Source organism: Rhinopithecus roxellana, chromosome 19, assembly GCF_007565055.1.
Source record: "Rhinopithecus roxellana isolate Shanxi Qingling chromosome 19, ASM756505v1, whole genome shotgun sequence".
Taxonomy (NCBI): Eukaryota; Metazoa; Chordata; class Mammalia; order Primates; family Cercopithecidae; genus Rhinopithecus; species Rhinopithecus roxellana.
In genome coordinates, this window is record NC_044567.1 from 77,566,674 (window position 1) to 77,592,338 (window position 25,665).

Here is a 25,665-nt window from a genome sequence, read left to right on the forward strand (position 1 = left end):
TTAGATGCTTTCCACAATTAAATGAGAGAAGATAATCTAAGTAATCACCTAACGAAATCATCTATTGTAGAAATTCAAAATCTCTTTTAAAAGCTAACCTGCAGTATTAAAAACTCAGAAATATTAATAAGAGTATTCTACGTAAAGGCTTTTGAAAAACTCATAGTTCTATATGAAAATTAAGATACTCAATTAATAAACAAACGTATCAATTTTTTTAGCTTACTCCTTTGATTTTTAGATTTAGAAAACAAAACAAGACATACAGGCATGTATGAGATACAAATACATCTGCTCATCTGTTCACAGGTCAGACAGTTTCAGGTGCTGAGCCATTACTCTGCCTCAGTCTAACCAACTGCTGCTTAATTATTATTCCTAGGAAAATTCCTGTCCCTGGATAACAAGAGCAACCATTTCCGCAGTGCTTCAGGGATTTGGTTTTTAGCCACAAAGCCAGGCATTCAACCCAGAAGCCTGAGCTACCAACCTAGCTGAAGAACAGCCACTGTGGAGTTCTTGCTGGCTGCAGCCTGTGTGCTCACACATGGGCACAGTTCTGAGATGAGCATGCAATTACCTTCTTTGCTGACAGCTCTGACAGATAAAGGTCATCCTCTACCACTTGCCAAATTCAGGAATCCCAGAACAACCTGATTCAGAGGAATGTGAGAGAGAGAAGGGAGTTTCAAGTCCTACCTACACAGTTCAAAAGCACAAAACCTTACCTGCTGTACTACAGGAGGTAGAGGTGAGAGGCAAGAAGTACGTAGGCATAGAAAGAGAATCTAGGAGATGCTTTCCTTCTCTTGGGAAAGCCTGGAGGGGGCCCAGATTCCTTTACTCTGCTTGGACTTGGCTTGGCCCTTCTTCTCCCTACCCCCTTCTTTTCAGAATCACCAGCTGCTGTGGTTTCTCCTTCCCTTTTATCTTCAAATTTCCTCCTTCCTGAACTACCATGTTCCTGCCTTTGTGTTAAAGATTCATCAGATGCTAAAATCCACAGCTACTAAAAAACAAACACAGCACACAAATCAGGATTTGAATTACACGTTTATTGTGAACAATCATTTGTTAGCCTAAATGAGACCCTACACTGATCATATCCAATTACACAAAAGACTGCTGGTCAAAACACATGCACTGAAACCAACTCACCCACCTTAGCAGAAGTACTGAGAATCTGACAGACCTGGGTTCCAAGCATGCCTGCACCACTTACCTCCTGCCAGGGTAGGTGATGCTTATCCCTCAGACACTTGCTTTGCTCACCTGTGAAAGGGTCCAGGTGGCTTACTGCCCAGTTTCATGCCTCCCTGGCCCCTACACCTCACCCTCTGCTCAAGCCATAATGATTTTTCCCCTACTGACGTTGATTAAGGTACAATTTGTTCAGAGTTTATAAAGAAATCATAAGCATATGGTTTTTTAAAACACTAATATTACTATTCATAACAATGGCTGATATTTAAGCTCATCTTATGGCCCAGGTACCCCAGGTGCATTATCTCCTGTTATTTCTGTCAATTGCCTACGATTTTACAAGTAAGAAAAGTGGTGAGAGAGGGGATGTGATTTGCCTTCCAACATCTAGAGAGTGGCAAATCTGGGACTCAAACCAAGTGTTCCTGACTCTAGGTGTGGGATGCTATCTCAGCTCCACAGCACGGCCCAACCTGCAGTCTGGCTTGTGCCTACTCACCCCTCAGGTCATAGCAAAGACGACACTTCTTCTAGGAAGCCTCCCTCCTCACCTAGGCTCAGTTCTCTGGTACTCTCCCATCACTGTATCTGTTAACTGCCTGGTTTACTAAACCGAGTTACAAACTCCACAAGAGCAGGGATCATCATGTTTGCCAACCACAACTGTAACAAATGTTTGTTGACTGAATACATGAAGGAAGCCTAATTCAGAGATGGCTGTGAGGATTAAATGAAATCTATGGAAAGCAGGAGCAAGCAGGAAGGCTGGCGAGCCCCTCAGAGCCTGTAAGTACCATGCTAACCACGTGAGACGAACAAGCAAAGGAAGAAGCTGACACCCTAATAAGTGCAAGGAGCTGTAGAGATTACTTAGAAGACTTGGTCATTCTTCTCAAAAAGAAAAACCGAGGTAAAAATGCACAAAATAGCACAGAACAAGAAAATAACCCCAGAAACCAAAGATTTTCAGGACAGAAATGGGATGAGCTAAGTCTTATCTAGAGCAGAGAGGGGTATTGTGACTGGAGCCCATGTTTTCTGCCCCCTGTCTAAGGCTCTTTCCAGAACATTACAGGCTTTGATAGGAAATCTTGAGAGGATCACAGGAGTTGCTACTTGACCCCATTGTCAGAAACCAGGTTGCACACTGGCCTTAGGGAGGTTCAGGACAAGAGGCTGAGGCACAACTTTCCTCCAAGCCTCCCTAATTCTGCCCCCTCACTCACCTATGGACCTGAAACCAGGTAGCTCTTGCAGAAAGCAATTTCCCAGTGCAAACCTAATCACCTTTTGATACCATTAATCAGCCATTTTCCCCCACCCAGGATCTGACCAAGCCCCCGGATTAAGCTGCAAATGAAATTTCCAGATTTCAGCAATTGTCAAATCTTGAGAGCAGCAAGCAACTCCAAGGTCTTCACCCTGTTCTCCACATAGTGCCCAACTCTCCACTGCTCAGCTGTTCTAAAATTCTTAACCCTGAATTTCTTACCAAGTAAAGTATTTATCCCACCTCGTTACGAGACATGGGAATGGGTATAGAGAGATGCATACAGTTAGCAACATTCCCTTTCAACAGCTCAACCAAAAACACTCAGAGATGCTCTCAACCCACACCAAAGCGACTCAGACAAGCTTTGTTTCTTTCTGAAGCTGAAGCTGTTAAAATGGACACAGTGCACCCCGCTGGGGACAATGACCCAGTCAGCCAGGCTGCAGCTGTCTGGCCCACAGACTGGTCCTGTGATGGCATTTGTAAAAGGTCAGGGGTTTCTCTCCATTCTCTGCTGGATTTAGAAGCCATGTATGGCTGCAAGTACAAAACCACAATCTATAAAGGGGCCCATTTAATATTTTAAAAGATTAAAAGCTACAATTAACCTTTTGCAAATAATAAAGTCTGGAAGAACTACTACCGTGGTTTCAGTTACAGTGCCAATCAGAAGTTCAAGGCCAGCGCTCTACTGCTCAGCTTGATGCTGAGCTGACCAGAGAAAAGTGCCAGCCCTATAGCCCGAGGAAGTGATGAGAATTCAGGCGCTGCATGCCTGGCTGACAGCAGTAACAATGCAGCATGTTTTCACCCCTGCTGACATGTGGCTGTGCTGGCATTTCAGTCCACCTGTCATTCAGATCCCTGTATCATTCCTTCATCAAGTGTATCAGGGAAGGAGCAAATCCTATACACAAGAATAGAACCAGGGCCTGAGGACACTCCTGTTGAAAATCATCTCTGAAGCACATAAAAAGGTAATTACTTTCTGTCTCCAAAACTAAAACATAAGCAGGATTTTGTCTTTACCAGGCCTAAACCTTTTTTGATATATTAATGGTTTAGAACTGGCATCATCAGTATTATAAACACAGTATCATAGATCATGGAGTTTGAGAATATGGCAGGGGCAGCACAGTCTAATAAACTTTATAGGTCTTGAGATACAAATTTGATTTTACCCATGAAAGACAAGCAGACCCACAGACATCCAGAATGTATACTGTAAATGATAGCCTTAAGCAGAGAGCCAGCACTGAAAATAAATGCTGCTCAAAGACACTATAAAGAACATCGAAAAGAGGGAAGGAAGGAAGGAAGGAAGGAAGGAAGGAAGGAAGGAAGGAAGGAAGGAAGGAGGGAGGGAGGGAGGGAGGGAGGGAGGGAGGGAGGGAAGGGAGGGAGGGAGGGAGGGAGGGAGGGAGGAAGGAAGGAAGGAAGGAAGGAAGGAAGGAAGGAAGGAAGGAAGGAAGGAAGGAAGGAAGGAAGGAAGGAAGGAAGGAAGGGAGGGAGGAGGCCCATGAGGGGAGGGAAGTGCCATCAATACAGTCCACATCCTCCAACTGCCTGCTTCAAGGTCACCTTCCCAGCAGTGACACTAGAAGCACTGGAGTCAGGGCTAATACCACAGCTTTATCCTGCTCTCCTATCCTCCAGTGCAGACTCTCCCAAACTGAGGTGGCCACAGAACATTTGTGAAATTATAATGCACTGGCAGACAGTAACAGAACAGGAGATAAGGTGGACTCAAATTAGAAAGGTAAAATGATCTCAGATGAACCACTGAAATGACCAAGTTCTGAGTTATATTAATACATGATAAACATTAAATCATATTAACAAGGGTTAAAATTGTAAGATAAATAGATCAGCAAGCAAATAAATTAGTAGCCTCTGCCACTTTTCAGATCACACATTCTATCAAACAACTTTTTGGGTATGTACAAATACATACCTTTACTTATAAGTTATACACATGTTCCAATATATATAGCTTTTATAAAAAGTATACAGAATAGAAATAAAGAGCAAAAGATGAAATAATTATCCTTTTGATAATTTTTAGTTTTTCCAGTATGACAGCTATGTACTACCTTCAGCTGACACCTTAAGGCACAACACATACACTCAAGGTGAGGATCACTGTTGATGATCCTGAGTGTAAATCCGTATTTCAGAGTCTTACTAATAATTTCCAAGGTTTTTGGCCAAAAGTCAATATGTGGTCATCTGTATGTTAAATATCAGCAAGGCTTATTTACTTTCTTAACTAGAAAGAGCAAAGACTGATACAGATAGAAACTTTACTATTTTCTTAATTAATGTCTTCTGCAACCCATTTGAATGCCACTGAAAGAAGCGATGGAATGAGAACAGTGAGTCAACAACTATGGCCTGGGCACCCACACAAAAACATGCTCATGCCCTAGAATCATCTTGCTGGCAAACTCATCTTTGGAGTACAGCAAACCTCTTCTTAACAGTTGATTATTGAACAATAATTACAATAAGAGTCTTCGATGTTTTTGGTACTTTTCTTACAGAGTTCAGAGGCATTTTCAGGATGCTAGAAACTGTACTTATACATAGGTAACCAGAATTACAATTTAGCTATGCTTACATAAGTTAATGAATTGAGTGAAAAACTGGCAAAATGTTGACAATAGTTGAAATTGGGTGTCAGGCACATGGGGAGTTCATTTTACTATTGCCTCTATTTTTGTCTGTATCTTATATTTTCTACAATAAAAAGTTTAAAAATGAAAGTTCAAAAAAGTAATTTTGGGACTACCTGACATCCTTAACCATATTGTTCCTATGGGATTCAGGAAGCATGTTCCACACAGCTGCCTCTCCAACTTCAACACAAGGAGTACCTTCTAGTAAGTGACGGCTGCCTGCATCAAAACATCTCGCCTGACTAGCCAAGTGTGGTGGTGCGCACATGTAATCCCAGCTACTCTGGAGGCTGAGGCAGGAGAACCACTTGAACCCGGGAGGCAGAGGTTGCAGTGAGCCAAGATCGTGCCACTGCATTCCAGCCTGAGTGACAGAGCGAGGCAAAACAAACAAACATACAAACAAACATCTCACCTGAAAACTATTCTACAACAAGGGGCACTGGGAAATAGCCATATTTGTAAAAACCATATATAAAAACTCAGGTAACTCATTATAAGGGCAGGATATTTTCAGTAAAGTATAATGTAGAAAGAAATGCACTCACATTTCTTGTCCTTATTCTACCGAGGGTTATGAGAGACCGACACAAAAAGCAATCCAAGCCTCTTTGGGCTGCATGCACTGGCCGTTTTCGCCTAAAGACTTGCTTACTCTAATTTCTTGAAAGAATTTCATGAAATTGAGATTAAATTTACAAACTGGAATTTCTTCGCAAAATTGATCATGTCCTCCCCCCAAAGTTATTCTTTTATATATCAAAACCAAAGCCTACATTCAGGGAACCTAATTATTTTTAAAAACTATCCCTCTTATTAAATATCTACATGTGACACAACCTAAAGAAAAAAATGTTCTCCAAAATTCATTTCTATTAGTTTCTGCAATGGCCTAAATATAATTTTAGTCAAACTTGCAGTCTGTATCTTTAAAAAAGAGACAGATTATCACTCTGGAAACCAATATGCTGCTGCTGGTTTATAAATCTGAGATAAAGAATTTGCTCAAGAATATAATTCAAAATTGCATCTGAGCCATATACTCAAACATAAATCCAAGACCTTTATGAAATCTTCAGGAAGCTTTTCATTAAAAACATGTACAAAGTTAGTGTGCAACAGGAATGGCTCTGAATTAAAAATAATCCTGGGCAAGGGACCATCCGATTTGGCTAAGCAAACATGCCAAGTGTAGTATCCTGACTCTAAATGCCTCATTTTCCCCATGCTCAAACCCACCCTTTCCCAAGGTCCCCAGCTTAGGGCATCTAGCCAGTCACCCAACATAAGAATTCCAGAAGGCTACCACACAGGGGGTGTCACTACAGGGATGCTCTTGGTCTGTGGCACACATGAGGCTCTCTACCTTGAGTTAACTTGCCCAGCCCACCATGCTCTAAGTCCTGTGAGCTTCTTCTCACATTTTGGTATTGGCCTTTGGTTTCACGCATTCACATGCCACTTCCTGTCGAATGCCTGTGGCAACCTTTCTCCTATTTGCTGCTTCTCATCATCTCATCAGCTATGAACTCCAACATATTAAGAACAGCTTTGGAAGAGGTCCTAAGAGTTCTTCTGTGGACTTTGTGACAGCTCTTTGGCCACATAGAGGTCTTACTTTTTTTTTTTTTTCAGATGGAGTTTCACTCTTGTTGCCCAGGCAATAAGAGTGTAGTGGTGCGATCTCAGCTCACTGCAACCTCCACCTTCCAGGTTCAAGCAATTCTCCTGCCTCAGCCTCCCAAGTAGCTAGGATTACAGGCACCCGCCACCACGCTCAGCTAATTTTGTATTTTTAGTACAGATGGGGGGGGTTCCACCATGTTGGCCAGGCTGGTCTTGAACTCCTGACCTCAGGTGATCCACCCACCTCGGCCTCCTAAAGTGCTGGGATTACAGGTGTGAGCCACTATACCCAGCCTCTTTTTTACTTATATTCCAGACAGTACAGCTGCTGATCAGCTGGGTTCAGAGGGGGAGACGGTGGAGTACCATAGGGCCTAGACAACAACACAACAGTCTTTGAGATTAGCTACTACTTGGCTGCAAATTGGTCTTTTTGGTTTATCATCCCATAAATGCATCACTGCTGCAGCATCATATATAAATACATATGTCTGCAGTGAGGACAGAATAAAAAATTGCCCTGAAAAAGTACACAAAAGCTTTCCTTTTCTCCAGTCTTTCCTCATCATGTGAAGTTACACAGAAGAAAAACTGCAATGCTCCTTGAACTGTTCATGGAACCAGTAAAGCAGCAAGACTCTCAGTCCAGTCTGGCTGCAAGCAGTTCCTGGACCCATCAGTGAGAACTTACATGGCTCAGAGGTTCAAAACCACATGGTCTCCTAAAACAGTCCCTGAGCACCCAGTTCCCGGCCTGACTGGTTCACGGCTCATACATGGAGTCCACTTAGGGCATAAAGTATATGGGATCTTAGTCCTGGGCTGGGCCTGTCTTAGAGATCTTGATCGCAGGAAGGTATTATAGTCTCCCATATTGGTGAGCCTTTTCTTCTGTTGTTTTTTTTTCTGTTTTTTGTTTTCGTTTTTGAGACGGAGTCTTGCTCTGTTGCCCAGACTGGAGTGCAGTGGCACGATCTCGGCTTACTGCAAGTTCCGCCTCCCGGGATCACACCACTCTCCTGCCTCAGCCTCCCGAGTAGCTGGGACTACAGGCGCCCGCCACCACGCCCGGCTAATTTTTTGTATTTTTAGTAGAGACGGGGTTTCACCGTGTTAGCCAGGATGCTCTCGATCTCCTGATCTCGTGATCCGCCCGTCTCGGCCTCCCAAAGTGCTGGGATTACAGGCGTGAGCCACTGCACCCGGCCTTAGTGCGCTTTTTAAAAATGCTTCCATACCTTCCCTCAAGAACTGCATCATCCTCTGTAAACACCAACTAAATTGGATCAGATGTACACAAAATAATTCAAACCAGCTCACTTATCCCCTGAAATCAAACTATTTTAAAGAAGTGGCTCTTTTGGCTTGCCCTAGAAACAGGTTCACAGGCCTGTTTCATAAAGAAACCAAGGCCTATCTCCTGCATCACTTTAAAGCCATCAACCTGGAGGCAGAGTGGAAATCTAGAACTCATCACTGCCCATTTCTCCAATCCTCCACTTAGTGTTTGCCTTTTTTTTTTGGAGACGGAATCTCACTCTATAGCCCAGGCTGGAGGGCAGTGGCGCGATCACAGCTCACTGCAAGCTCTGCCTCCTGAGTTCATGCCATTCTCCTGTCTCAGCGAGTAGCTGGGACTACAGGCACCCGCCACCATGCCCGGCTAAATTTTTCTATTTTTAGTGGAGACAGGGTTTCACTGTGTTAGCCAGGATGGTCTCGATCTCTTGACCTCGTAATCCGCCCGCCTCGGCCTCCCAAAGTGCAGGGATTACAGGTGTGAGCCACTGCGCCTGGCCAGTATTTGCCTTTCTACTACTCCCTTTGCATTCAGGTGGGCAGCACTGCGTGAGCACTGGTGACAGGAGAGCAGACTTGTCACCAGTCGATTTCTAAGCAACAAATGTCAAGCTTCAAATCCTGTTAAAGATGGACTGTCTTGGCTTGTCCATTTTCAGAAAAAAAGCCTAGGAAAAGCTTTACTGGCTTTTTTTTTTTTTTTTTTTTTGAGACAGGGTCACACTCTATTGCCCAGGCTGGGGTATAGTGGCGTGATCACATCTCAATGCAGCCTTGACCCCCTGAGATCAAGCGATCTTCCTGCCTCAGCCTCTCAAGTGGCTGGGACTGCAGGCTGCACCACTACACCTGGCTTTTTAAACAAAACTTTTATAGAGATGGTAGTCCCACTACGTTGCCCAGGCTGGTCTTGAACTCCCGGCTTCAAGCAATCCGCCTGCCTTGGCCTTCCAAAGTGCTGGGATTATAGGGATGAGCCACCACGCCCAGTCAAAAGCTTTACTTTTTAGTCATTATTTTCATTTTCTTAAAAGATCACACTCCTATCAAACCCTAACTTTTTTTTAAAGCAAGTATCAAGGATTTATTTTTTTAGAGACAGAGTCTCATTCTGTCACCCAGGCTGGAGTACAGTGGTGATATCATGGCTCACTGCAACTTCAAACTCCTGGACTCAAGTGATCCTCCCACCTCAGCCTCCTGAGTAGCTGGAACCACATGCATGCACCACCATACCTGACTAATTATTTTAAATTTTTTGTAGAGATGGGATCTTGCTATATTGCCCAGGCTGGTCTCAAACTCCTGGTTTCCAGTGATCCTTCTGCCTCAGCCTCCCAAAGCTCTGGGATTACAGGTGTGGGCCACTGTGCCCAGCCAGGAATTTATTTTAAAAAGCAATGTCACCAGGAGATGACAGGGTCAAAACCAATTCACTGCTTAAATTTTCTGATAAAGTCTCACTCCTTCATTCATCTACCCATTCATTCAGCCAACAATTACCTATCACATACCTAATACATGGCAGATGCTGAGGATACAAGATGAACAAGATAGACACGGCCTATGCATTCATGAAGCTTATGGCATACTAGGGAAGACAGGTAACAATCAACTTGGGTCCTAAAGTTAATGTCAATGCTGCTAAATATTTTAAAGTGCCATAGTTTAAAAATGGTTCCCAAGAGTATATTCTCCCATTCAGTAAAATTAACTAAGTCCGAAGAACATTTGCATTTGAAATTAGCTTGTAACAGACAGCACACCCTTCTAATTCAGAGTAGTGTCCCTTTTCTAAATAGAGAACGCATTCAGCCCAGTTTCTAAAAACAACACTGCATATCCAACAAGACTTCAGGCTAAAATATACTTTCCCTCTTTAGTAATGAAACCATTCTAAACAAGTTAAGGCTAAGAATGAAAAAAGAATTACCAAAGTGATCAGAGTTGTCCAAACAGCAATCAGGAAGAATAAATGCTCAGTCTACGACAATTTGCTTGGATTAGGGGTGTCAGTCTACGAAAGCATTAAAGTACTTGTTCTCTACAAGGAAAATGCAAATACATTTACCCCAGCCACTGTGGGCAAAACACCTTCCTTAAAAGAAAACACTGTCCTACATGGCTCCACCACTCACTAGCTGTGTGACCTTGGGCAGTAACTTAACTTCCATGCGCCTCCATCTGCATGAGCACATATACGTACGCTAACTGAATAGGGCTGTGATGAGGATTGAATAAGATAATACACCCAACACTTAGCCCATTGCAGTACTCAGTATCACAGTGTTGCCTTTATTCTTCCAGTGATTGGATCAAAGCAACCAGGCCGTGCCGTAACATTAAAATCCCATTCCATCAGCACCCTGTGTAGTTAGTAAACTCTTGATATATTGCAGTGATTGGACTGACACTAAAGAATTTACATGTGAGAGGAGGGTAGGAAAAAAACACTAAAGATTGACTGGATTAAAATTAAAGTCTTCCTAAGACAAGTCAGTGCTCAAACCAGTTTAAACTGAATGCCACAGTCAGTCATTAGGTACTGGAGTTAGTATAAGTGCAATTTTTCCTTACTAAAGTTAGCACTAACTCGGAGAGCATGTACTTCAGGTAGTCACAGCACCACCCTATCAAAAAAAGCTTAGTAACCACGCATGAGTCATTTTTGCTCCACTTCATTTATTAATGCTAAGCTTAAGGGTGTCACATCCACAAGACTCAACATCAGCTTCTCTCAAAGAAGAAAGTGTCATAACATATTGCCATGTGAAAGAAAGAAAAAAGGTCAGACTGCAAAATATATGATCCTATTAAATCAAAACAAAAAGAGTGGGTGAGTATGCATGTATGTGGTGTTTATCTTCATATATGCAGAAATTTTTAAAACCCAAAAAACTAGGATATATACCAAATCATTAACTGTAATTCCCTTCCACTAGTGTGATCAAAACTATCTATTTTTTTCTTTGGGTTTCCTGTGTTTTTAAAACATTAACCATGTATTTTCTTTGAACAAGGAAAAAAGTCAATGAAATTTAAAAACAAATATTATTTTGGATCCTAAAAGAGTTCTCCCCAACCCCTGGCTTTTTTTTTTCCCCAATAAAGAGACATCATGCTGCCATTTTTAGAGCATTCTCACTTAAATAGATGGGAGAATAATACCTTTAATTTAACCAAGAAGCCAAACAAGCTTTGAACTTGAAAAGCTAAAGATTAAAACCAATAATTAAGGTTCAAAATTGCTCCGGGGAAACCAAGTTCTCCTTTTCATACATCTCCTATAACACAAGGGATTCTCTAGGCAGGTCTAGGCATGAACTTTCCGCAGAGGTGTCATGGGAAAAGCAGGAAGAGCACACACGAAGTCTCCAAATCCTACCTCTATTACTTTTATTATTATTGTTATTATTATTATTATTATTATTTTTGAGACAGAGTCTCACTCTGTCACCCAGGCTGGAGTGCAGTGGCGAAATCTCAGCTCACTGCAGCCTCAGCCCCAGGCTCAAGCAATTCTCCCGCCTCAGCCTCCCAAGTAGTTGGGATTACAGGTGCATGCCACCAAGCCCAGCTAATTTTTGTATTTTTAGTAGAGACATGGCTTCACCATGATGGCCAGGCTGGTCTTGAACTCCTGACCTCAAGTGATCCGCCTGCCTCAGCCTCCAAAAGTGCTGGAATTATAGGCGTGAGCCGCCGCGCCCGGCCTCTATTACTTATTAAGTACCAAGAAACCTTGGACAATGACCACCTCTCTCAGAGCCTGAATCTCCTCATGTGTAAAATTGGAAGCATCAAACCCCTAGATGGTTGTGAAGCTGAATTAGATAACTGTTATAAAGCAGTGATCTCTAAACTTTTCTGGCTCTCTACCTTATCTCTAAAAACATATACAGTCAGCCCTCTGTATCCATGGATTCAATCAACCTTGGATTGAAAATGAAACAAAAAAATAAAATAAAATAAAATAATAATCCAACAGTAAAAAAGATACAAATTTTAAAATACAGTATAATAACCATTCACATTATATTAGGTATTATAAGTAATCCAGAGATGATTTAAAAGTATACAGGAGAATGAACATAGGTTATATATTAATATAAATACTATGCCATTTTATATAAGGGACTTATACATTCATGGAGTTTGGTATCCTTGGAGGGTCCTGAAACCAATGCCCCCTTGGATACTGTACATAAATGTGTGCGTGCATGTAACTTACAAACTATATAAGCTCTAATTGTGTACTTTTATAGTGTGTATACACATAACCAGAAATTTTAATATGCAAAATAATAATAATAAATAGAAGTTCTAGGCTGGACGCAGTGGCTCATACCTGTAATCCCAGCACTTTGGAGGGCTGAAGCAGGAGGATCACTTGAGCCCAGAAGTTTGAGACCAGCCTGGGCAACATAGTGAGACTCCGTCTCAATTGATAGATTAGACAACTAGATGAACGTTTTCACACTTTCTTCCTGCTTTCCAATGAATTGTCCCAGGTACCCCTTAGGAGGTCCAAAAGCCTGACATCTGATATGCAGTGAAAGGAGACATCTCTTTCTCCATCCCATTCCCCACTGTGCAGAGGAAGGAGCGCTAGCAAGGGCCAACAGCTGACATTAATTTGCCTTCTCTTCTTCCTTCCCTCCTCTTGCAATTCAGAGTATTTAACCCTTCTTCAAGGTCTCAAGAATAGTGAACCCTAACAGATTCAGCCATTACAAATGCTCAGCAAGTAGCACATTCCAAGCAAGTTTAGAGACAGACCAGAACAGGAACTGATGTAAACACTACTCTCCAGAGTCACAGAGATCTTTCAGCAACTACTCTGTGAATCTGCAAAGCTTGGGTTAGAATGAGGTTTACCAGATCAGTCGGTTGGGTGCCTGGAGACTGAAGTGGCCCCCAGGTCTTAAAAAGCATGGCTTGTACAAAAATCTTTAACAGCTAACCAAAAAACAAGTCAGATCTAAAATACAGCTGTATGTGAGAAGTGTGTGTACTAGCCAGCTCCCGGGGAGGCGCTTACCTTCAGTATTTCAGGTTCTTTGATATCCAGAGATCTTGTGTTCCAGTGTCGCAGATTTTTATGTAACTTGTGATATTTATGAGCACTTGGTGGTGTAAAAAACCAAATCACGCAAACCGCAGTCATGAATCCAAGGCCAATTCCCAGAAAGAGTCCACTCACATAGTCGGGGAGAGGGAGGATGAGGTACACATAGACACACATTATAAAGAAGCCCAACGTCTTCACTGGCAATTCCGGGTGCTGCACAGCTGAGTCCGCCTCGTCCTCGCTGTCAAGGACCACACCATCTTCCGCAAGCACCTCTGGCTTGAGAGGAACATCTGGGGGCTTATCAACTTTACTCTCCCCCTCCATTTCCAAATCGAAGTCCTCAGTGTACAGTTCACAAAACTCTTCGTCTTCTTTGCTCACTAAGGCAGACAAAGAACATTTCTCCAGAACTAGAGAACTTGTCTTCAGGCCTAAATCCTTCAGACTGCTCCCCTGGGAACTTTTCAGTTCCATCTCTCTTGCGGGCTCATCAGTGGACTTTGGGTGGTCACTTTTGGGGATGTTGGAATCACTTCCGTAGCCATCCCCCTCAGAATCACACTCCTCCTCCTTGATGCTGTAGTTGTTATTGCTTTCCAAGTGCCCGTTCAAGCTGGACAGATTGGAGAGTTCTGAAGCACTTGAAGATAAGGCTTTGGGCCTATGGCTGCCACTTTCTTCCCCTATAATTTTACTAAGGAGCTGAAAAGGCTCATAGATGACTTCTGAAAGGCGTCGTTTAGTATCTTCAATTTTAGCCTCCATTTCGGGCACTTTAAAAAAGGAACGAGTATCAGAGGGAGAAGTCAGTGGGGAAGAAGGTGCAGTTTTGGAATCTCCACCTGTGTTTCGGGGCTGTGTGAACTGCTTGAACAGGTGTAAGTTTAGTTTGGAATCAGGTGGCTTATAGGACACTGTATCCGACTCCTGCCGGGAAGTGTCCGTGGACAGAGACTTGACTAATGTCTTCATCAAGTGCCTGTGCCTTGGGGGGTGTGGGGATTCTTTTGGCTCCACCTCGGTCGACAGGGACTTCACAAGGCTCATGAAGGGTTTTGCACTGGAAAGGGTGGAGGTTGAGGCACTGGATGAGAGGATGGGAGACTTAGAAGGAGAGGACAATGGGGAGGAGGAACTGGTTTTCTGCTCAGAAAGGGATGACACACTGGGAGAGCTAGCTAAGGGTCCCAACAAAGACGACCCTGGGGACAGAGCCAATGGCACTGTACTTAATACTTGTGCTGCTGGAAGAGGGGACTCCAACAGCTTTACAGTGTTCTTGGAGATGGGCAAAATGGCAGGGGCCTGGGACACAGACAGTCCATCTGCCAGAACAGGCGAGGCAGCAGGGCCGGCGGGGTCATGGCCAACCTGGGGTTCAAGATAGAGGTCTTCCTTGGCTTCCAGCCCTGTTACAATGCTTTGGTCATCCAGCCCCTCCTCAAACCACTCCCTGAACTCCTCCTCCTCTTCCTCCTCCTCCTCGCCGGATGCCGAGAAGTGAATGGCGATGGTATCTCGGGACACGGACCTCTGCACGTGCACTTTAGGGGCTGATGGTTTTGGCATGTCAGTGGTTTTCTCGGCATGGCGACCATTCAGACTTGTCATTGCCGGCTTCACAAGGGCTCAGGCTCTGTGAAAACAGTGAGAAAGCCAGAAGTCAGAGAGCAGTTTCTCCACAGGAGACACTGTCATGTGTAGATAGGAGCCCAGATGAAGCTGTTTAAGTGGTGATTATGCTTTTACTTGGCAGATGTCCACCGGTTTTCACTTCAATGGGTTTAATGGTTTAATTTTCACTAAATTCCAGTTAGGCACTCTTTTACGAGCAAACTACATAACCAATGTTATAAATGCCATACAATCTGTCTTACTTCACAATACCTGAGTAATCGTTTCCTCCCTTTTAACTGGTTAATTTTTACCAACAATTCTCTATCTTAAGCCTTGAAATACCTGAACAATATGATGTTACCAGCATTGCTTCAGAAGTCCAATAGGATAAAATGTAGCATCCTGTTGAGTTTGAGGATCTTGGAAGAAAAATTTCACTAGGGGTCTTCTAGCAGTAACAAGCTAACCCAGGAGGGGTATTGCTTTCACTGCAATTTTCACAGCAATCCTAACAATTATTTGGCTTGCATCTCCCAACTTCCTGCTATGGCAAATAAGTAGCAAAGTATCCAAATGTGGAAATCTGTAAACTAATTGCCATGACCTGTTGGCCTCCTCAAATGGTAGGTACCATAAGACCAGAGTATTTAGGCAGCCATGAAGACATGGCCACATTCTGAGGCTTCAGGATAAAGCAAACATATTTTAAACTGAAGGCAAGATTCCCATGTCAGGAAAATGAAGTATCACTGCTGTAACCCACCACCAACCAAGAACTCTACCAAGGACCCTGGTGAGAGACATGGAAGCTATGCTTTCTGCCCTTCTGGAGCTTAATAGCTGATTGGCCTTTCTGGAGCTTAGCTGGAACAAAGTCAGATACCTGAAAGGCTGGGCAGCAAAATGAGATGCCATCCCCACCTTGTGACATGGTACATTCCAACTCTCTTTATTCATTTATGGCCCATTTACTGGGCACGAGCCCTAATTACGTAAAAATTAAGACCACACCTGGACAGACACACGTAAAAAGAGCCAAGACACAGGGCACACTTCAGGAGTTCTGAGGAGGATGACACCTGTGTGGGAGGTGGGACACCCAACAGGTCTTTGGAACTGATGGGTGAGTTGTAGTGGGATGAGCATGATTAGGCAGAGGGAAGGGACAAGGGCATGAGGATGGCAAAGGGCATGGTGTGTGCAGCCACCTGGCTCTATCCTGTTTCCAGGACACAGGGTGGATGTGGGCAGCAGTGGGAGGCCACTGAGACAAGCGGGGCATCGTGGGGCAGTGGAAAGAGCATCCAGCTTGGACCCAGGACATAGGATCTCCAGTACTTGTCTTTCTAAGCTGACTCTGTGGGACGTTCAACAAGCCAGGGCCTCTCGATGGCCCAGTATCTTCGTCTGTAAAATGGAGCTAGATCTACAGTCCTTTCCAAATTTAAAACCCTACATGTTTATGTTTACAGGTGACTGTATCCAACCCAACACAACACACTTACAAGTAATCTACTGCAATCAACATTATGTGCCTTATTTCTTTAATTTGAAAAGCTCCTAATTTAAGCCTTCTGCTAAATATTCAGGTTCAAAATGCTGGCAACAGATACTACCAACAAAAGAAATCATAAAACGGGTAGGGGAATGGGGGGGTTTGGGAAACAGTGATCCTGGATCACTAGAAGGAGGAAATATTCCAAGGATGACAAGAATTACATTCAAGGGTCCAGGTGCAACATGGACTCAAGCTGAAACTACACATTTTCAGTATCAAATATTTGAGAGAAGTTACTCATAGAAACATTCATACATAGTTTTGTCCAGGCTCATTTGTGACCCTCAGGCTTTCCTATCCTGAATCCAGGAAAACGGAATGAACTCTATCCACCAACAAAGCAATTTAAATCCAGGAACTGGCAGCAGCCAGAAAAACACAGTCTTGGGTGCAGGACAATCCTTCCCTGTTATCTTAAGCTAAGGAGTTTGTAGGCTTAGTAAGAAGAAAAATACCAGAAGCAACATATGTTTTTCATTTAACTATCACCTAGTTTTATAAGGGCATTTTAAAAAGAAAATTATAGAGGTAATTTAAAAAGAAAGTTTGGTATTTGATAATTCTCGGTGGGCTGAAAAACAAACTCATTTAAATTGCTTTCATAACATAAAAGGATGGTATATAACGCGCTGCTGTTCTGAGGCTGCTTCACCCGCAGCAGTGGCTGTAAATGAAGGTAACTGCGGGCATAAGCCCAAGTACAAAGGGCATGATTTTGAGGTTGAACAGAGTGAGTTGGTCTTTCAGGAACCAGGGAAAGAGTGGAGAGGCCCGTCTGCAGTTGAGGGTAAGAAGGCCTGGGAATCCAAGGGCAAAGTCAGGCCCAGTCTAGCGCCAAAGGGTGAAAACAGCAGTGTGTTCAGAAGCCTGCGGTCTCAGCAGTCAGGCCAGGTCCCAGGGAACAAAAAGCTGGCACCTGCTCAGGAAGCAGAGTTATTTTTTGTGTGGATGTCACCAGGGCCCTGCTTGCCTAATCCTTCACACATTTGGGCCCCCTGACTGGCCAGGTAAAGCGACCTCTGATCAGACTGGGCCGACAGAGCCAAAGGTGGGCCCCAGGGAGCGCTGGGTGTCAGGTGGCCAGATGGGGGCAGGCTCTGACTCACTGTTGTTATTATCCTCCAGGGCTCACTCAGACAGTGGCCTCAGAGGTTCATAGTAAATGCTCCTAAACCCACACTGACCAAAGCCTGGCTCCACTTCTCTAGATTTTTACTAAAATAAGCCACACAAGGTCGGAGCATTACTACTGCTCTTTAAATACAAGAAAATGTCCAGGCTTCTGTTTGCTCATCTGCAAAATGAGGGGATCAGGCTAGATAAACAAAGGCTGCTTCCAGGCCCCATACTGCTGAGTAATTGAGTGTACTAGAACCAGAGGCCGTGGTTTGGGCTCTAGACAACCTATCAAGTGGTCAGTGTCTCTGCCTCCTCCTGGGGACCACTCCAAGCTTCCTTTTCTCTCTGTCCTCCCAATGGCTGGCTGCTAAGGCCAACTGAGCCGACCGTCCCACAGCCACAGCCATGCAGGACAGCCGAGGCCAAGAGGAAGGACCTGACTGAGCCCAGGAAGACTACATGGTTTGTCCAAAGGCACAGCACTGACAACTTGGGCTTCCTGACACTGAGGCCTGATGCTCTTCTGCTGCGGCAGGGTGCCTTCTCAAACATGTCATACACGCTCTTTATTCCTGCTTTGTCCCAGCCTTTGTACCTGCCCTCTGTGCTCCGTCATGGACAGCTCGCTTACAAGCTAAGACCTCAGTTCTCAACCAGCAGCATGTGACTGGTCGCATTGAGAAATGAAAGGTCTCATTATCCATCTGACAATCTGGTACCATATAAAATGGCTAGCCTCCTGCCCTCTACTCCTGAAACTCAATTATACCCAGGCTCAAAAAAAGAGACAAGCTTCTCTCCAGCCCTCAGGAACTGAAAGGCCAAAAAAGAAAGCTTCCTTCTCAACAGTCTCTTTTTCCCATAGTTCCAGCAGACTACAAAGCCCTTGGGTTTTAACACTGACCCCTCATGCCTTGTGATGGGAAGGGGGGCTGTAGCTCATGTTGTCGACAGGCTCCCATAGGTATCATTTCCTGCTGGAGAGGTGTTTAAGCAAAAGTCTGACATGATCAAAGTGGTACGCAAAATTAATCACGTCCCGTCCCAGAATGGATGAGAGCGGCGGAGGCAACATGGAAAAACAGGACTGGAGTCTGGTGTCTGGGAAGGCAGGCTCCATTATCAGGCCCACAATTCTGCTGAACACAACTAACAATGAATACATTGAAAAAAAAATTTCTGAACGGCTGGGCACGGTGGCTCACGCCTGTAATTCTAGCTATTAGGGAGGCTGAGGCATAAGAACTGCTTGAACCCATGAAGCAGAGGTTTCAGTGAGCTGAGATTGTGGCACTGCACCCCAGCTTGGGTGACAGAGTAAAACTCTGTCTCAAGGAAAAAAAAAAGATGTCTGTGAGGCTTTGAAGCTTCAAGAACTGAGCAAGGAGTAACAGTGCAGAAACTAAAGAAAACAGGAACCCCAAGGGATGAGCTCTAGAGAAGCCACCTTGCCCTCAAGCACAGCCCAGCCTGGCGAAGGACACTTTCACTTTTTTTTTTTTTTTAAAGACAGACTCTGGCTCTGTCACCCAGGCTGGAGTGCAGTGGCACAATCTCGGCTCATTGCAACCTCCGCCTCACGGGTTCAAGTGATTCTTCTGCCTCTGGCTCCCAAGTAGCTGGGACTACAGGCGCCCGCCACCACACCTGGCTAATTTTTGTATTTTTAGTAGAAATGGGGTTTCACCGTATTGGCCAGGCTGGTCTTGAACTCTTGACCTTGTGATCCACCCATCTTGGCCTCCCAAAGTGCTGGGATTACAGGCATGAGCCACCATACCTGGCGGCCTTTCACTTTAACAGCCTCCTGGGCAGAAGTCAACATCCAGGGCTGGCCAGCGTGGAACACCAACTGGAGACTCTTCCTCAAGGAGCCAGGACTCCAAAGGACTACAACTACCTGGTAACAGCTGAACCAGAAGCAAACCAGGCCTCACTTAGACTGGAGGCCTAGGTTTGCTTCCTCTGAAAGAACCAGGGAATCTCAACCATGAGCTTTCAAGGTGGTCTTGGACCAGAAATATCTCCAGAGACCTGGCAGAAGAAATTATCTCCCCGCAAAAGCAAAGCACTTTCATCTGAAGCCTCAAGTTATTCCTAGAAATATTTTCTCAAATACAAAGAATGGCAAGAACATAACCAAAGGTAACCAAGCAGGTGAGGAAACAAGAATAAGGACCAGCAGAAATAGAACATGACAGAAAAATAAGGACTTCGGATAATGGAATTATCAGGCATAGACTTGTTTTTACAAGTATGCATCAAGATGAGTTTAAAATATCTACAGGGAGGCCAGGCATGGTGGCTCACGCCTGTAATCCCAGCACTTTGGGAGGCTGAGGTGGGTGGATCTCCTGAGGTCAGGAGTTCGAGACCAGCCTGGCCAACATGGCAAAACCTCATCTCTACTAAAAATACAAAAATTAGCTTGGCGTGGTGGCACATGCCTGTAATTCAAGCTACTCAGGAGGCTGAGGCACAAGAATCCCTTGAAACCGGGAAAAGGAGGTTGCGGTAAACTGAGATTGGGCCACTGCACTGCAGCCTGGGCAATAGAGTGAGACTCTGTCTCTAACATAACATAACATAACATAACATAACATAACATAACATAACATATCTATAGGGAGAATCACAGGCAAGCAGACCAGTTTTAAGGCTATTCTGGCAGCCTAAGCATGAGGTAAGAAATGCCTAACCTAGAGGAGTGGATGTGGAGCTGGCAAGAAAAGGCAGATGGAAAGAGAAGGAAAAGAATGAAACAATAGGACCAGATGGAAGGTTGGAAAGGAAAAGAAAACATGAGGAACAGTCTAAATTGACTTAAGTCACTAAAGAGATAAGTCTAGTTCCCGTGAAGGCAGGCAGGGGAGATAAGGGACGTGGTATGCAGGTAATGCTCCTCCCCTCCCCCACTCAGAGATGTCCACATCCTAGTCCCTAAAACCTGTGAATCTGATACTTTCCATGGCAACAGAGATTTTACAGATATGATTGAGATGGAAAGATTATCCTGGATTGCCTGGGTGGGCCCAATGTAATCACAAGTGCCCTTAAAAGATAAGAGGAAGGCAGAAACTCAGAGAAGGCGATGTGAAACAGAAGCAGACATCAAAATAATGAGAGGAAAGAGCATGAGCCAAGGAATGCGGGTGGCCTATGGAGGGGAAGAAAATATCTGCAAATCATTTATCTGATAAGGGGTTAATATCCAAAAACTATAAAGAACTCGAATAACAACTTGACACCTTATACAAAAATTAACTCAAGACGGATTACAGACTTAAATGGAAAACCCCAAAACTATAAAAACCCTAGAAGAAAATCTAGGCAATACCATTCATGACATAGGCACAGACAAAGATTTCATGATGAAAACATCAAAAGCAATTGCAACAAAAACAAAAACTGACAAATGGAATCTAATTAAACTAAAGAGCTTCTGCACAGCAAAAGAAACTATCATCAGAGTGAACAGGCAACCTACAGAATGGGAGAAAATTTTTGTAATCTATCCATCTGACAAAGGTCTAATATCCAGAATCTACAAGGAACTTAGACAAATGTACAAGAAAAAAAAACCCATTAAAAAATGGGCAAAGGACATGAACAGACACTTCTCAAAGGACATTTATGCAGCCAAAAAACATGAAAAAAAGCTAAACACCATTGATCATTAGAGAAATGCAAATCAAAACCACAATGAGATACCATCTCACACCAGTCAGATGGCAATTACTAAAAACAGATGCTGGTGAGACTGTGGAGAACTAGGAACACTTATACACTGTTGGTGGGAATATAAATTAGTTCAACCACTGTGGAAGATAGTGTGGCAATTTCTCAAAGACCTAGAACCAGAAATACCAGTTGACCCAGCAATGCCATTACTAGGTATATACCCAAAGGAATATAAATCATTCTCTTATAAAGATACATGCACACAAATGTTCACTGCAGCATTATTCACAATAGCAAAGACATAGAATCAACCCAAATGCCCATCAATGATAGACTGGACTAAAAAAAATGCGGCACACGTACACCATGGAATACTATGCAGCCATCAAAGGAAATGAGATCATGTCCTTTGCAGGGACATGGATGGAGCTGGAAGCCACTATCCTCAGCAAACACAGAAACAGAAAACAAAACACCGCATGCTCTTACTTATAAGTAGGACCTGAACAATGAGAACACATGGACACAGAGAAAGGAATAACACACATTGGGGCCTGTCAGGGGGCAGGGGGCAGGGGACAGGGGGTGGGAAGAGGGAGAGCATCAGGATAAATAGCTAATGCATGTGGGGGTTAACACCTAGGTTGATAGGTGCAGCAAACCAGCATGGCACACATTTATCTATGTTTGTTAACATAGGTACGTCCTGCACACGTATCCTGGAACTTAAAATTAAATTACATTTTTTTAAAAATGGGCAAAGGACTTGAAGAGAGAATTCTCCAAAAAGACACACAAATGGCCAACATGCACATGCACAGATGCTCCACATCACTAGTTATTAGGAAAATGCAATTAAAACCACAATGAGATATCACCCCACATCCAATAGGATGGCTACAATTAAAAAAGAAGAAGAAAAGAAGTGTTGGCAAGGTTGTACAGAAATTAGAGCATTTGTGCACTATTGACAAGACTGTAAAATGGTACAACTGGTATGGAAGTTTCTCAAAAAGTTAAAAATAGAACTACCATATAATCCTCCAATCCCACTTCTGGGTATATTTAAAGGTGTCAAGTTGTTTGTTATATATCCAAAAGAATTGAAAGCAGTGTCTCAAAAAGATATTTGCACACCCATGTTCACGTGGCATTTTGGACAATAGCCAAGAGGTAGATGCCACCCAAGTGTCCACTGACAGATGAATGGACAAACACAAGGGAGTATTATTCGCCTTAAAAGGAAGGAAATCCTGTCACATGCTACTACATGGATGAACCTTGAGGACATTAGGCTAAGTGAAATAAGCTGACTAGTCACATAAAGACAAATACTGTATGATTCCACTTACAAGAGGTATCTGAAGTAGCCAAATTCATAGAAACAGAAACTGGAATGAAGATTACCACGGGCTGGCGGAGGAGGAAATGGGGAGCTGTTGTTTAATGGATACAGAATTTCAGTTGTGTAAGATGAAAAAGTTCTGGAGATTGGTTGTACAACAATGTGAATATACTTAACACTACTGAACTTAAAAATGGTTGAAATGGTAAAATTTTGCTATATGCATTTTACCATAATTAAAAATAAAATTTGAAGGCCAGTATATGTGCAGGTTAGTTACATTTAAAAAAGCAAAAACTGGCCAGGTACAGCGGCTCATGCCTGTAATCCCAGCACTTTGGGAGGCTGAGGTGGGCAGATCACGAGGTCAAGAGATTGAGACCATCCTGGCCAACCTGGGGAAACCCATCTCTACTAAAAATACAAAAATTAGCTGGGCGTGGTGGTGGGGGCCTGTAATCCCAGCTACTCAGGAGGCTGAGGCAGGAGAATCGCTTGAATCTGGGAGTCATAGGTTGCAGTAAGCTGAGATCGCGCCACTGCACTCCAGTCTGGCAACAGAGCGAGACTCCAACTCAAAAAAAAAAAAAAAAAAAAAAAGGCAAAAATTGAGGTCAAGATGGGAGGACTGCTTAAGGCTAGGAGTTTGAGACCAACCTGGTCAACACAGGAGACCCATCACTATTTTTTTAAAAATAAATAATATAAAATTTTAAAAGATTTCATTCTTCAAAACTACAAAGAAATAATACTCTGAACTACTTATGCCAACTAAAACAATTCTATTCAAAAACCTCACATTGTTCTTTAGAGTTTACACTACAGTGTGGTTAAGTTCTAAGATAACAGATGTAAATGTATTTATGCTCACATACATTTGGTGGGGAGGAGGGGGCTGGTGTGGGGGAGGCTATTTAGAGCCAAATGCTCTCTAAACCTTAGCCTTGATCAGGTATGTTTCCAGAAAGCAGGATGTCTCAAACTCTTCTGCTGATGGGTCCTTCCTAAGGACTCTGCCAGAATCCTCCCTTAAGGTTGCTAACCCTATGAAGAAGGTCATCTCTCCCACTAAGACTGAGAAAGCCTCTAATAAGGGCTTCTCTCTCCAGAATTTATGTAGGATTCTGTTCTACCTAGTTTACAAATGAGTAGCTGCCTTCTAACTTGAACTCATACAAAACAAAGGCCTCAAATAGGAGCCAACTGCGCTCTGTATCAGTGGAGTCAGAGTGAGCATACAAAACAGCAATGAAGTTGATTTGCTTTCTAGTCACCCAAAAAGGTCATCATCATTAATTAGGCCGTGAAAAACCAATCGACAATAAATCAGACTGTATAATAAAAAAATGAAGAGCCATTTCAAGACACAATATTAGCATTTATTACTTCCAAGATAATAATAACCTCACCAAATCTGGCTTTGTTTTTTTCTTTGGTCTCATTTTCTACTAATAACTGCCCTTCCTAGCTCTACCTGTCCTTGAAACAATTCAATCCTGGGGTCTTAGAATCAGAGCCATAAAAAGAGAAGATGGTTCCTTCCAGGCCGCTCAATTATCAACACCTGTTTGTTCATAGCAAACACACTAGGCCAAATAGTAGTGTGGCCATTAACATTATTTACTTCTAATTCATATACTAGATTAGAGGAAGTACTGGAGGAAGGAATGAGAGACAGAGTAAGGCAAGGAGAGAAGAAAGCAAATTTCATTAAAAATGGAACTAGCCTCCAGATACAGGGAGCATGGTAACACAGCATCTTTTTTTTTTTTTTTTTTTGAGATGGAGTTTCACTCTTATTGCCCAGGCTGGAGGGCAATGGCGCGATCTCAGCTCACTGCAACCTCCAGTTCCCAGGTTGAAGCAATTCTCCTGCCTCAGCCTCCAGAGTAGCTGGGATTACAAGCGCCTGCCACAACACCTGGCTAATGTTTTCTATTTTTAGTAGAGATGGGGTTTCACCATGTTGGCCAGGAGGCCAAGGCAGGTAACACAGCATCTGAAGGGGCAAGCCTGGTGTGGAGTGTGCTTCCTTTCTCGAGACCATTCCTAATCCTTCAAGGTCATTATTAACACTCTTTGTCTTTGTAAAATTCAGCCTGTTAGGCATTTGCTGCCTCTGAACAAGCTTGCATTTGGACATCTGATGTATGAGTACCATCTGCTAGCTTGGGCTATGTCAGTCAACAGTTTCAATCCAAAAGCTCCTGGCAGAGGAAAAAAGGCAAGCTGCATTCTATTGCAGAGGATGTCTTAATACCTCTTTCCTGTGCATTTTTTAATAGGAGTTGGTTTTGTAAAAAGGAGGGAAAAGGCTACAAGATTCTGTATTTTTCTGCCTTGATGCCACAGAGCAAACAGTGAATCTGGTCAAAACCAACCAGGGCAGGAAGGTCTGATTTAGCTTACAAATCTCAAGTATATCTTAATAGCTATCCCTTGATTCATTTAAATTCAATGAAGCAGCTGGGAATTGCCAGCAGCCATTCTAATCTGTTAATACTCCACCTCACAAACAAAAATCAATAATACATTGTAGATAATGAACTAGCTCTAGCCTTAGTTTCATTTAAAGAAAAGAAAAAGACAAGACTCTATCTTCAGTACTGGCAAGAAACTTCGAAATCCTTTGCAATTAGTTGTTAGGTTCCCAGGCCCCTACTCACCATCTCTTCCAACCCAGCAGGGTCCTGTACCACCACCAACACAGCACAGGGTTTAAACTAAGAAACTAGTATGTCCACTCTCTTCCACCACGGCATAGACCTTTTACCTGCCATGAAGAAAGCCCACTCTGGAAAGGGTGCCACATCCCAGAGGAAAAGGGGGTTTGAAAGCACCAACAAAAGTAGAATTTTGCTTTATAGATTGCTAGACGGTTCAAATAACAAAATCAAATTCAATTCACAATAACTCATTGAAAACCAGGTTCAGCAAAACCATACAAGGCCTGTGGAGGTTTATAAAACATAATAATGGGCCGGGTGCGGTGACTAACATCTGTAATCTCAGTACTTTGGAAGGCTGAGGCAGACAGATCAGGAGCTCAAGAGATCGAGACCATCCTGGCTAACACGGTGAAACCCCGGCTCTACTAAAAATACAAAAAGTTGGCTGGGCATGGTGGTGGGCACCTGTAGTCAAGAATGAATGACCAGTCTTGAACTCTGGTCAAGAATGAATATTATTTTA

The 25,665-nt window shown here is 43.3% G+C and overlaps 1 protein-coding gene across 3 annotated transcripts in view; it reads right to left on the reverse strand.

The window, feature by feature from the left end:
* Positions 1-25,665, reverse strand: part of TEX2 (testis expressed 2) — a 116,393-nt gene that overhangs the window by 54,960 nt on the left and 35,768 nt on the right. For all 3 annotated transcript variants that reach the window (XR_004054957.1, XM_030923048.1, XM_030923047.1), the window contains exon 2: positions 13,121-14,789. Coding sequence is in view for 2 of the 3 variants with exons in the window: in XM_030923048.1 (XP_030778908.1) it covers positions 13,121-14,764 (1,644 nt within the window). In the remaining variant the exon portion in view is untranslated. The remainder of the gene's footprint in view (positions 1-13,120; positions 14,790-25,665) is intronic.